Below are 13,447 nucleotides of genomic sequence, written 5' to 3'. Positions count from 1 at the left end.
CTTCAAATTCCAGGGAGGTAGATTTAGATTAGATGTCAGGAAACCACTTTCCTTCAGTTAAAGCAGTGAGGCAGTGGAATAGACTGCCCAGGGAAGTTGGGGAGTCTCCTTCATTGGAGACTTTCAAGAGGACTGTGTATGTGTGGAAAACTATGATTTTTTTTTTTTTAATATTGTGATGCTCCCCCCCAGAGGGACTGATTAGGAGTGGTTTAAATCTGGGCTGTTGACAATACTTCTCTTGTTCGCTTCCAGAAAGAGAAAAGGGTCAGTTTGAAGAGTAAGGGCAAGAGCTATAACCAGTGCCCAAATTTCAGAGGTGTCCCTCACCTCCCAGCACCCTCACAAGTGGCAATCTTCCAGCTCTGCCCCCGATTTTCCTGTGTGAGAGAAACTGGAAGTGAAATACTTGGGGAAAGTCATTTTGACTAGAGGACAAAGCCCCAGCTGAGTCACTTTTCCCCCTGAGGCTCAGCGAGGCCCTTCTGAGTGTTTTAAATAGGCACCATGGCGTTGCAAGGCCCGAGTTGCCTTTCTTGCATCAGTGCTCTGCCTTTTGGGGCAATGGTGGCAAACCCCCCATCATGTGCTGGCTCCACTGGGCATGGGGATGGGATTGAAGGACTTTACATCAGACTTCTCCATCTCATGCAGGTGCTGTAGCACTTGGAGAGGTTTTTTTTCAGGCCCTCAGACATGGGACAAGGAGGGTCTGTCCCAGGCATTTTAATTGTGGGAGGCTGAGACTTCATTTTTCCCCTGGTCTTGTGTGATTCACAAGCAGCGGAAGACGGAACAGCCGTGGAGTCTAAACAAATGCTCCAATGTGGGGAAAGGGCATGGGGTGGGCTTGATTTTCCTGCCCATGATGTTTCAGAACAGTCGTGCCCTCCTTCTTGGCACCAAGGATGCAGAATCTGTTACCAGACCGTGAGAGGCAACAAGGGGAATCGGTTCTTGGAAGCTGTGGGATATAAGGGCGAGAGGTCTCAGTTATGGGAAGAGCCTTTGTCCTTGGCTGTTTCCAAAAAAGGGACCCATTGTTTTTGCCATTGTATGAATAGCCCTTTGCCAGAACCTCCTCCCTAGGCAGCTGGTTCCTGTAACGTACTTATTCCTGCCAGGACTCGCATAGAGGGCATTTGTCCTCCTCCATGGAGCTGGGTCTCAGCCTCCAGCACAGCAGGAAGCAGTCACGGCAATGACAGATTCTGTCTTTACATCTAGTGCTGCTGACTCCCTCCCCCATCACTAAACTGCTTCTCTTCCCTCTCCTGTTCCCTGCATGGCCAAGGCTGCAGCCCATCCCTCTTCTTTCCCAAACACCTCTGCTGTCTATGGTTGACCTTCCTGCTCCTGTCTCTTGCAGACAAAGGATATATCCACAAAATGGTGGAGATGCCACATGGTGTCCTGAACATCATGGAGATCCAGCCCTTCCAGAACAGAGTTCCTGTCCAGTCCATGACCCTGGATCACATAAGGGTGAGCTCCTTCTTCTCTCTTAGCCAGGGCTGCCACAGAGAGGAGATGTTTGGAAGGCTGATCCCATGCTACTCTGTGGAAGAACAGAGGTGTTAATCCCAGTGCAGCTGCAATGTTGGGTTCCTGTCTTGTGTAGCATTGCTGTCCTGTTAGCTGTTAAACAGCTGCTGGAATCATGCCAGAAGTGGGGTAAGCAACCCCTTTGTGTGCACATTTAGTAGCTTGTCTAAAGCTTTAGTAGTCTTCCTAATGGAAAGAGCCACATGGGGATAAGCTGCTGGAGAAGGGCAAGGGTTAGTGTTCGGCCAGAATCATCACTCTTTTCTGCTTTCTTCCTGCAGGCCAAGCTATACTTGGGCTCAGACACTGAGGTGGTCCAGGTGCCCATGGACATGTGCGAAATGTATGGCAACAGCTGTGATGAGTGTGTCCTGGCAAGGGACCCTTACTGCGGATGGAGTGCTGGGAAATGCACCTCAGTGTATAGCAATCGGTATGTGTCACCTATGCGCTCCTGCAGCATACATGTTTTATTGCTTGTTTCTGATATCAGCATTGGTTGCAATAAACCTGTAACCAGACCCTCCACACCTCTTTCCTTTTCAGTGCTCTTGCATATGTGGTACATGCACACACTGCAACAGTGTCGCTTCCCCTTTCCTGTCCTTTGGCACTGGTGAATCCAGTGTCTAGGCAATGGCAGTTCTTGCACTTCCTTGCTGTTCCTTGCTCCATGTACCTTTTCCTTGTCCTAAAGGGACCATTAAAATACTTGTCTGGAGTGTAACACACCTATGCACAACAATGCAGTCCAGCATCTTGGCAGAAGTGAAAGGGAACAATATCTACCCACCTTTGTGTCAGATTGTGTGATGCCCTGACTTGCCTGAGGCTGGACCCTTCTCAGCTCAACAACTCCATCACGGTCAGCGTGGCTCTGTTAAGGATCGGAGCCATTACCCAACAGGCGCTTCCAGTGACTTCAGAAGGAACCCTGTTGTATAGCACTGTATTTGGTGAAAGTAAGATCACCAGCAGAGCTGATAGAAACTGGGCCAAGCAGTAATATTAAATGAATCTCTGAGCATTTGCACAGCCTGGCACTGGGTAGTCTCCAGTGGTTATAATTATGTTTTATCTGGTCTCACAGGTGAGAATAAAGCCATTTAGATTGAGCTGGAACAACTCCTGTGTTAAACAAAGTTAGTTTTGGGCCTGTCCATACTACCAAGAGTTGTGTGCAATGTGAAGGCCTACCTCTTCCTGCCCAAATACTACTAGACTGGTGATAGTTAGGGGGTGGGTACAGCTTTCACTAACTCCTGATGGTCAGGAACAAAACCATGGAATTGGGACTGCAGGATGGATCTCCTTTCTAACTCCTGCTCTTCATCATCATTCCTATTTTGTTTTTATTTAGGTCGTTGCTACAAAATATCTCTGCAGAATCATCCCAGGACATATGCCCCAACTACAAGAAGCTGAAAGGTATTCATGATTAGTGACTTGTATAGTTTTGCCACTTGTTTGAGGGAGGGAGCGAAGTAAAAGTGTGGGGTTTAGGACAGAGATGGAGTAGGTTAACATGGCTCGTTGTAGCTGCATGCACCTCTTAATCAGGAGTTCATAATAAAGTTCTTCAACATCCCTGGTAGGATTGTATTTCTTGGGATGCACTTTCTCCACAAAGTTATCTGGGGCTCTCCCTGGGACGTAGCCTCAGCTCTGGACACACACAACCCCCTCCCATGAGCTTAGTGGTGCTGTATGGCCAAAAGTAAGCAATGCTGTGCACTAGACACTTCCTCCCAACATGTTTTTTTCTTTCAGGCGATAGCCGTGAGAGCTACCATAACGTCACAGTAGCAGTCTTCTCGCGGTACTACCTTCACTGCCCCGTAGAATCCCACTATGCTACATACAAGTGGTTCCACAATGACAGCTGTGTCCAGACCTGCAACGCCACCCACCATCCCTGCATCCACTTCATTGAGAATGTGACCCAGGACCAGTATGGCTGCTACATTTGTGTGTCAGAGGAGGGCGGGTACACGCAGACTCTTGTGAAGGAATGCATGGTGAAACAACCAGAATCCATGAAGCTGCAATGGAATCAGGCCACCACAACTTCCTGCTGCTCCTTGATGCTATTGCTGGATTTTGTCCTGCTGTTCCTCTTAAGGGACTGAACTGTGTCCTCGCCTACACGTGATGACTCACTTCTTGAGCTGCTGTTGAGCTCCTTGACTTCTCTCTTGCAATTCACCTCTAATGAAGATGCACTCCTTTCATTAGTTGCTCTTTGAACATTAATCTTAGTACTTTTCAGCCCTTTTCAATGGAGACTAAATATGGGAGCCCTCCTACCCTGGCGGGCTGCCCCTAGAGTCTATACCCCTCCACTCCATCCATGGCAGAACTGTGGAAGGGAGGACATTTAACAAAGGACTTCCCTCTAGGTTCCAGGTATGAAGGGAGATGATGTTCCCAAAGAGAGAGAGAGAGAGGAGGCAGCATGTGACCATCACCAGAAAGTAACAGTTATAGTCTGGGAAGGCAAAAGGGGCAGTGAGGAAATAAGCCAGGCAGCAAGGAAGGTGGGTGGGAGGGGGGTGCGGGTTGGGAGAGGCAGCTTAGACAGGACAGAAATAGGGGGGAGGGAGATTCAAGAAATAAGGATTTTTGTATTATTATAATTATTACTATTTTACCATTATTTCTCTTGATTAAGACAAATGATTTGTGTTTGGAAAGGAAAGATCAGCCCAGTCAAAATGGTGGAGGGAAGGGGCTTGTCCAGTCTTTCTCTGCTGAAGGGAAGATATAGTAGTTTGATGTTTTTTAAGATACCATGGCAGCGCAAACCCAGCTGAGCCAAAATCAGTCTAAGTTTGGTGAGACAAGGGGATCTGCTAGGAACTGCACCCCACAGAGCTTGAGAATGCAGTAGATTAACTTATTCACACAGCTGGAGCCATCCCACTGGAGGACCCTTTTGGTCCTAGCATGAAGGACAAGGCTGGGGAATCCACCTTGGCAAATACTTTTCTTGTGATCTCATATCTTCTGCCACTCCTGACCTGGATAATGCTTGCAGGCCATTTTTTCTTGCTTGGCTACAGATCACTGTAGATGGCTCACTGAAGCCTGCTGCAAGCTTTATTGAACAGGAAAGTAGCTGCTGCCCATTTGGAGAAATGCATTTGAGTCAAATGCAGAATTAGAGGCAGGCCTGTGTAGCTGCTTCTGAGGGTGTGAGCAGCTCACTTATTCATGTGTGACTGCTGTAGCTGAGCACCTTGGAGTGTGAGAGCAGATCAGATGTGTGTGTAGTCACCAAGCATGCTTGGCTTCTGTCTGGTTTAGTGAATCACTTATGTATTTTAAAAGCTGATCACCTGGAATCTGAATGTGAATGCACAACTGCTATTGAAGTAGAATAGGCCTGAGCTTTTCAGGTTTTTTGTCCCCACAGGCCATGAGCAAATGGACCTGCAGTCTTATTGGCCCATTCCAGGGAGATGACTGAGCCACAAAGGTCTGAACATTTTGCAGTGGGCCAGTTCCACAGGTCCAATCTCCTTTTAATATTGTTATTGTTGTTACTGTGACTTATTGTTGTTTAATCTGTCTTAAGTTTGTATATAATGGACAAAGGATGGGGAATCAGCATGGCTGAGACTGTAGGTGGGTGGAGGCCCTTGTAAATGATAGACGTAAGCCAACATGTAGCACTGAAGAGAGTCAGATGAAGGAGAACATGAGCGACTCTCGCATGGAGAGAGATGCACAAGAAGGGATTGGGAACAGATGAGTGTGGCGTAGATAATTGGGGGAAGGGGACCCAACTGGAAACAACCCAGCCCTGAGCTCAAATCATGGCTTGCTGTGTGCATACGAGTCCTTCCAAAGTTGCTAGCAGCTGCTGGGATGCATCTCGGGAGAAAATTTAGCCCCTGCTCCAAACTCTCTTAGATTACTTAAGGGAGTCTTGCAGTTTCAGTGATAGAAGGAAAAAATGGGCCAGACTTTCACCTGATGTAACTCCACTGATTTATAGCTTATCCCAGGGCTGGATCTGGTCCTGTGACATCCTCTTGCTGTGGAGACATGTACATGCTGGATTGCTACCAGCCTCCTGCCTGCAGACGGTTAGCTTGACTCCTACTGTAACGGAATGGGCAAAGCAACACATTTCAGTGAGGTTAAGAGGATACTCCCCGTGTGTCTGCTGTTCTGGTAATTTTCCACATGTCCATTCTTATCCCATGAGAAATGAAAGCTAACTCAGGGCAGCTTTGCCCTGCTTCATTAAAGGCTAGGCTGCTTTGCTTTAGTTTTCTCTTAACACAGGATAAAAGCAGACACGCAGGCAGCTAATGTGGAATATTCTCTTACCTGGCTGTGTCTTTTTTTTATTCCTTTGTCCATACCCAAAGACTAAACTGTGAAATAAGTGGCATTCTCCTTAACATGTGGGGTATCACATATTGAACAGAGCCTCTTATGAAACCAAGGCATTGCTTTGCCAACAGATAAGGAGTTAGTCCACTTCTTCTGCACTACATTTCCCAGTAATCCCAAGTCCTTTCTTCTGTCATTTTTAAACCAAGTTTGTGTTCATACCCTTGCTCAAAGCACTTTAATACCATGATTATCTGTAACTAATAAAAATCTTATTTATTATAATAGATTTGTTCTGTTAAAGTGGCAATTGCATTGTAGACCAGGTTACTTTTTGTTTTTGTTTTTTCAATAAAAGCCAGAATTTCTCAATAGAATGCAAAGTTGATCAAAGCAAGAGCTGAAGCATGTCAGCTGTCTGTTGAATCAATATGTGGTGTCCTTTGCTGCGTCATGGAAAGTCTCTAATTGGTGATTGGGTTGCTGGTTTCAAAACTGATGTGGAAGAGTGGGAGGGGACAACAGTGATAAGGATTTCTGATAAAGAGTACACTTGCTTCTCAGAAAGCTGAAGTACATGTGACACTTACTCTTGGTTGGCTGTGACCAAAGATTTGTGAAAGAGTAACAAGAGAAACGTGACGATGTGGATGTGAGATCCTCTGCAGTTCGGAGAAAATGTCTTAACCGCAGGCAGACCTTACCTCTTTGAACAGATAAGGTTGCCTATAGATGTGCTCCACTGTGTCCTGATTGGAACACATCAGAGCAGACTCAATTAATTGAATCTGCTCTGCGTTTTAATTAAAATGCTCTAGCATTGCATTGGGGTCACATGTATTAAGCCCCTGTGGATTTAAAAATGGCCACTGGGGAGCTTTAACTAAAGCTTGTCGAATGAGCTTTAGTTAAAGCATCCCATGGCCATTTTAAATGTGCAGCAGCTTAATACACGTGACATTGGAGTGTTTTAATTGCTGTGTCTCTCCCAGAACCACTTTAAAACACCCCACCCCTAAGCACACGTGTAGGCACCCTGAGTGACTTGAGAGAAGATAAACTGTCTGCACATCAGGTCTCAGGGTTTGAAGGGAGTGTCTGCAGTCAAAGAGGTACTTCTACTGGAAAAAGGATTGAGAATGGATGGAAGGTGCTCACTCTGAACCCAGAGTAGCTTCAACAGGCTTTTCATATGGGTGCTTCACATCAGGCTGCTACCCTCTGCCAGGGAGGCCCAGGAGGGAAGGAGAGAGCCCTTCGCTCCTTTGAGGGTGAGTGAGGAGGATGACATTTAATTAAATGGTGATATGGAGCCCTCTCTACTAGCTGTAGCACTGAGAACAGTAGCTTATCCCAAATGGGCCATTGCCTGGGGATGGGCTATGGTCCCTAATGAGCTGGGCTCACCATGTGATCTAGAGGTGAAAAGCTCCACCCGCTGTTGTCAACCCTAAGCTGTGCACAACCTCAGTCTCTGCATGCGTGTTTCTTGCTCAGGTCCCAATCAAGGCAGGCACACAAGCACTCCCCACACTGAAACTCCTCTGTGCTAAAAGGTAAATCCAGGCCTAACTGTTTAGGGTGCAAGTGTTTAGTGTCTTGTGAAATAAAGTCCCTAGAGCAGTGGTTCTCAACCTTTTTTAAACACAAGGCCTCCCTTGGAAAATGTCAGCTCTTAGTTTGCACTTCATTTTTTGACTACAGAAAAATAATAGAGCAATTCTTCTGTTGCAAAGAACTCAGGGCAGAGTGGGTTTGTCACTAGGGATCCCTATTTGAAATCTTGGGGTTTTATTCATGAATTGTTTGCACACCTAGAAGTGCTAACATAGTGTGGTACTCCATGGCACTCTAAAAGGATGTAAAGGCATCCCAGGGTGCTGCAGCCCCATGGTTGAGAATTGCTGACCCTAATAGATCTGAGACATCCTAACATCCTTGATCTTTGCAGATGTTCCAGCTGCATTTCATATAGCAATGGCTGTGGAGCACCGTTTGAGTGCATTTAGACTTCTGTGTATCAATCATTTGAGGCTGGCTGTGCCTCCATTGCTTGGCATTGTGCACACATGATTGGGACCGTGTGAACAGAGCATTGAGCATGGACTAGGGAGATGTAGTGTTGGAGCCTTGTAGCTGACCTTGCATTCATTGCTTTGCCTTGCTGTGTTTCTACTTCCTCGCTGGTCAATGGGGAAATGGCTATTGACCTCTTTTGTAAAGCACTTGGATGCCTCCTGATGGAAAGCGCTGTATAAAAGCCAGGTATCCTTATCAGACTAAGTAAAATGGGTAATCTTTTTTTCCCTCTTGATTCAACTAGCTTGACTTTTTAACCTTGTATGACTTGAACACCTCCCTGCCCCCTACTTGGCAGCTCCATGGACATAGTCTCTGAGGTATCCGACTCAGTGTGATGCTTTTTGAGGTTGTAGTATAATGGTTCTCAACCTTTTTAAAAGCAATATATACCCCTCAAAGTGCTAGCTGTTAGTTTTTACTCATTTTTTTGGCTATGGAAAAAGATTGCCATATTTTTTCTTTGGCAAAGAACTCAGACCACACCAGGGCAGATTTTTAACACTCTGGATTGTTGCTTGTAAGTGTTGGGATTATCCTGTGCTGCACACCTAATGGCACTTTCTCTTGGCATTTATGTCCAGTTCAGTGGTTTCTTATCTGCCCCCTTTCCTGAGGTGTCATCCTTGAACTTGCTAGTCTGGGTCTTGGTCCTTGTGGTCTTGGTCCCTGTAGCTGCAGTCCAGTTTAGGCTTTATTCAAGTATGGATTAATACAACCAGTAGTCAGCAGGGCCTCTGCAATTTGTATATGCATTAACAGCATGAACTGAAGGCATACCGTATACAGTACTGCCAACCCCACTGGGTCACAAATCAAGAGACAAACTCTTAAAAGCAAGAGATTTGGTATGTAAATCAGGAGATGCTCTGTTCTAACCTACCCTTCCCCCCAGCTCCTTCTGCATGTGCCCTGAGCAGCAACCTCTTCCTTCCCCCCACCTCCCATTGTGGCAAGAAAAGAACAACTGTCTAAGGAGATCTGGGAGAGAATAGTAGGCTGCTCTTGGAGGACTAACAACTATCAAATGCTGTTCCATAGTGCTAGCCAGTGTCCATGCTATTGAGCAGTCATATTACCAGCAGACAAGCTGTCTTCTTGGGCTTTAGTCTATATCTCCAGCCATTCCAGTTTATTGTACTGGATGCCTGAGGTCAAGATTTGTGTATAGATGAAGGTCCATAGAATCAAAGTTAGGGTTGAAGGGATCTCAGGAGGTCACATGTAGTCCAACCCCCTGCTCAAAGCAGGGCCGTCCCCAACTAGATCATCCCAGCCAAAGCTTTGTCTAACTGGCTTCTGAAAATATCCAAGGATGGAGCTTCTATCATCTCTCTGGGTAACTGGTTCCAGTGTTTTACTACCCTCCGAGTGAGAAAATTCTTCCTAATATCTAAGACAGGGGTGGACAATTATTTCGGGCGGAGGGCCACTTACTGAGTTTTGGCAAGCCATTGAGGGCCGCATGACAGGCAGCCAGGGGCAGATAATATTAATTTGCTAAATGTTTAGGGGCCCTGCAGGCTGGCTAGAATGGCCTGGTGGTCTGCATCCGGCCCGTGGGCTGCATTTTGTTCACCCATGATCTAACCTAAACTTTCCTTGCTGCAACTTCAAACCATTGTTCCTTGTTCTGTCATCTGCCACCACTCAAAACAGTCCAGCTCCATCCTCTTTTGAACTCTCCTTCAGGTAGTTGAAGGCTGCTATTAAATCCCTTCTCAGTTTTCTCTTCTCTAGCCTAAATAAGCCCAGTTCCCTCAGTCTCTCTTCATAAGTCCTGTGCCCCAGTCCCTGAGCCATTTTTGTTGCTCTCCACTGGACTCTCTCCTATTTGTCCACATCCTTTCTGTAGTGAGGGGCACAAAACCGAACAAAGTACTCCAGATGTGACCTCACCAGTGCTGAATAGAGGGGAATACTCACTTACCATGACCTGCTGGCAACCAGTGCAGTCCAGCATGCCGTTGGCTTTCTTGACAAGATCACACTGCTGGCTCATATTCAGCTTTTTGTCCACTATAACCCCCAGGTCCTTTTCTGGAGAGCTGCCGCCCAGCCAGCCAGCCCCCAGCCTGTACTGGTGCATGGGATTGTTCTGTCCTAAGTGCAGAACTTTGCACGTGTGCTTGTTGAACCTCACCGGATTTCTTTTGGCCCAATCCTCCGATTTGTCACAGTCAATCTGAATCCGAGTCCTACCCTCCAGTGTATCTACTGCTCCTCCCAGCTTGGTGTCATCTGCAGACTTGCTGAGGGTGCATTCAGTGCCATCTTCCAGATTATTCATGAAGACATTGAACAAAACTGGCCCCAGGACCAACCCTTGGGGCACTCCACTTGATACTGGCTGCCAACTAGACATCGAGCCATTGATTACTACTTTCTGAACCTGATGCTCCAACCAGTTTTCTATCCACCTGACAGTACATTCATCCGGCCCATACTTCCTTAGCTTGCCTGCAAGAATGTTGTGGTAGCCTGTATCAAAAGCTTTGCTAAAATTAAGGTACACCACATCCACTGGTCTCCCCCTCATCCACAGAGCCAGTCACCTCATCACAGAAGGCGATCAGGTTGGTCAGGCATGACTTGCCCCTGGTGAATCCCTGCTGACTGTTCCTAATCTCCTCCTTCTCCTCCAAGTGCTTAGAAATGGGTCCTAGAGGATCTGCTCCATGATTTTTCCAGGGACTGAGGTGAGGCTGACTGGTCTGTAGTTCCTTGGATCCTCCTTCTTCCCCTTCTTAAATATGGACACTATGTTTGCCCTTTTCCAATCATCCAGGACCTCTCCTGATCGCCGTGAGTTTTCAAAGATGATGTCTAATGGCTCTGCAGTCACATCAGCCAACTCCCTCAGGACTCTCAGGTGCATTGTATCCGGCCCCATGGACCTGTACACATCCAGCTTTTCTAAGTAGTCCCTAACCTGTTCTTTCACTGCTGAGGGCTGCTCACCTCCTCTCCAAACTGCACAACCTGGTGCACTAGTCTGGGAACTGGCCTTGCCTGTGAAGACAGAGGCAAAAACTGCATTGAGCATGTCAGCCTTTTCTATATCCTTTGTCACAAGGTTGCCTCCCCCATTCAGTAAGGGACTCGCACTTTCTCTGATCCTCCTCTTGTTTCTGACATACTTGTAGAAACCCTTTTTGTTACCCTTCACATCCCTTGCTAGTTGCAATTCCAGTTACCCTCTCCTGACTTCATCCCTGCATGCCCAAGCAATGCTCTTATATTCCCTACTTATTTGTCCAAGTTTCCACTTCTTATAGCCTTCCTTTTTGTGATTTAGTTTACTGAAGAGTTCCCTGCTAAGCCAAGCTGGTCTTCTGCCATACTTGCTAGCCTTCCTGCACTTCAGGATGGTTTGTTCCTGCACTTTCAGTAAGGCTTCTGTGAAGTACAGCCAGCTCTCCTGGACTCCTCTCCCCCTCAATCTGGCTTCCCAGGGGATCCTGCTCATGAGTTCCCTGAGAGAGTCGAAGTCTGCTTTTCTGAAGTCCAGGGTCCTTCAGCTGCTGCTCTTCATCTTTCCTTTCCTCAGGATCCTGAACTCAATAATCATCCCATGGTCACTGCTGCCCAAGTTGCTACATCCACTACTACATTCCCCACCAATTCTTCCCTGTTTGTGAGCAGCAGGTCAAGAAGAGTACAGCCCCTAGTTGGCTGCTCCAGCACTTGCACAAGGAAGGCCAGGTAAGAGGAAAAGCCAAAATTTGTTAACACCCTTCAGCTAAAACATGTTAATAGCTTATCTGTCTACCTCTTGATCCGTATAGTTAAAATGGGTTAAAGCTAATGCCAATTTAAAAGGTACCTTTTTCCTGATGGTGACCAGCCCTAGGGGTTGAAACATCTTTAAGTCACTTTTGTTTCATCCATTTCACTCCATCTCAGAAAGCACCTTTAGGGAGGTCTCAAGACTCAGCAGAATGAAAGCAAAGATTGCTTCCAGTGATGCTCCTGCACCTCCCCAGATCTTCCTGGGGTGGCATCAGGGGAAATTTAGCCCCAAGAATGTGTGCAGACAAGAACTGGAGAGCTTTCTGTCTAGTTTGTCACTGGGGAGATCCTCTCCTGTGCAGATTGAAACAAGAGGGGGGAAATATAATGTTTTGTTTGTTTTGTTCAAAACTTTCCTCCTGAAATTCAGTATTTCAGAACTGATTGCCCTATGCAGAGGACGTGAAGAAGCCTAATGCACAGATGTGCTCTAGTAATCTTGCAATGGGTCTCCACCAAAGAACTGGAACAGAGACTGAGATCAACTGCAATACTGCAAGATAATGACTGATTTCCTTGTATCACTTTTAGGGTTGTGATCCTGGCACTGCATCTATGTGATCAGATGCCAGCATTGAGCTTTAAAGGTTGTGTATGGGGTGCCTACACGGATCCAGATTGGGTCCTCTTGTAACATCAAAGCCCTGCCACTTATGTGTTCACTGTGATATAGAAAATGCCTTTTAAAACAAAATACAATTTCAAAACTGTCATAATGAAGCCAGACATGATCTCATCTTAGACCAAGTTTCTTTTGCTTGTAAAATAAACTTATGATTAACAAATTAAAAAGAAAGCAGCGGAAATGTTGCATGGGGAGGAATGAATTCAAGTTTACAAAACAATCAGACCCAAAACCAAACTCAGTCCATTGGGAGATTAAAATCTCTTATGAAAATAATTTGCTCACATCTTTGAGCAAAGGCAGGAATTGTAAGGGGTTTGCATCTTGAGAACAGCAATGTGTGCAAGGCTGTTTAAAGGTGCTTTATGGTCAAAACACTTTGTGGGAGTATGTGCATTCAATTTTTGCTGACCCCGATGGTGTTTTTTGAGGTGTGTGTAGCTGCACGTTAAATCTGTACCCAAGAAGTTTGAGTTGCTTAAGGTCGTCACTTGGGTTGCTAGCATCATCTCAAACTAATGTACTAGTTTTCTTTTAAAGTCTTTGTGGAACTTCTTAAAGCAAGCGTGGCATCCATATAAGATGTCTCTCATTTGGTGGAGAAACATGGAGAGGCCTCCTGGGCTTGGTTCTGTATAAACATACCAAGAAAATCCTATTAACTTTATGCATCTAATCGGCACTTCTGGAGCTATACAACTGGCTTTTTTTTGGCTTATATGCTAGTGGCTGGAAAGCTGTACAAGTACGGGACAACCTGGGCACCAGTCCTGGCTTCCCCCTTAAAAGGGGCACAAGAAAGGCAGCTGCTGCCACTACTGGTCCAGGGTCCCTGTTTCCACCTGTGGCAGAATAGGATAGATCAGGTTCATGTGAAATAAAGGAGGAAACAAGCAGAGTGGCTGAGTGGTTACGGTGCCTGCTCAGGGGTTGGGAGACTTAGGTGTGTGCAGACCTCTTCTAACATCTAAGAGACTAGGCATTGTCCAGAGTCCTCTCCATCCCCCACTCTTGAAGCTGACCTGCTAGACAGCCAGGAGGCAAAGATATATGCGCTGACAT

At 46.3% G+C, this 13,447-nt stretch overlaps 1 protein-coding gene across 1 annotated transcript in view; it reads left to right on the top strand.

The window, feature by feature from the left end:
• Positions 1 to 4,015, top strand: part of SEMA7A (semaphorin 7A (John Milton Hagen blood group)) — a 52,210-nt gene extending 48,195 nt beyond the window's left edge. The window contains exons 11-14 of the mRNA XM_019504454.1: positions 1,370 to 1,485; positions 1,827 to 1,978; positions 2,906 to 2,973; positions 3,316 to 4,015. Of these exons, the coding sequence (XP_019359999.1) occupies positions 1,370 to 1,485; positions 1,827 to 1,978; positions 2,906 to 2,973; positions 3,316 to 3,674 (695 nt within the window). The 3' untranslated portion in view covers positions 3,675 to 4,015. The remainder of the gene's footprint in view (positions 1 to 1,369; positions 1,486 to 1,826; positions 1,979 to 2,905; positions 2,974 to 3,315) is intronic.
• Positions 4,016 to 13,447: the final 9,432 nt, after the last annotated feature.

The sequence above is a fragment of the Gavialis gangeticus genome, unplaced genomic scaffold (assembly GCF_001723915.1).
Source record: "Gavialis gangeticus isolate Ggan-Ray unplaced genomic scaffold, GavGan_comp1, whole genome shotgun sequence".
In the NCBI taxonomy this organism is placed as follows: domain Eukaryota; kingdom Metazoa; phylum Chordata; order Crocodylia; family Gavialidae; genus Gavialis; species Gavialis gangeticus.
The sequence above is the reverse complement of the archived record's forward strand: the minus strand, read 5'-3'. Positions and strand labels throughout refer to the sequence as shown.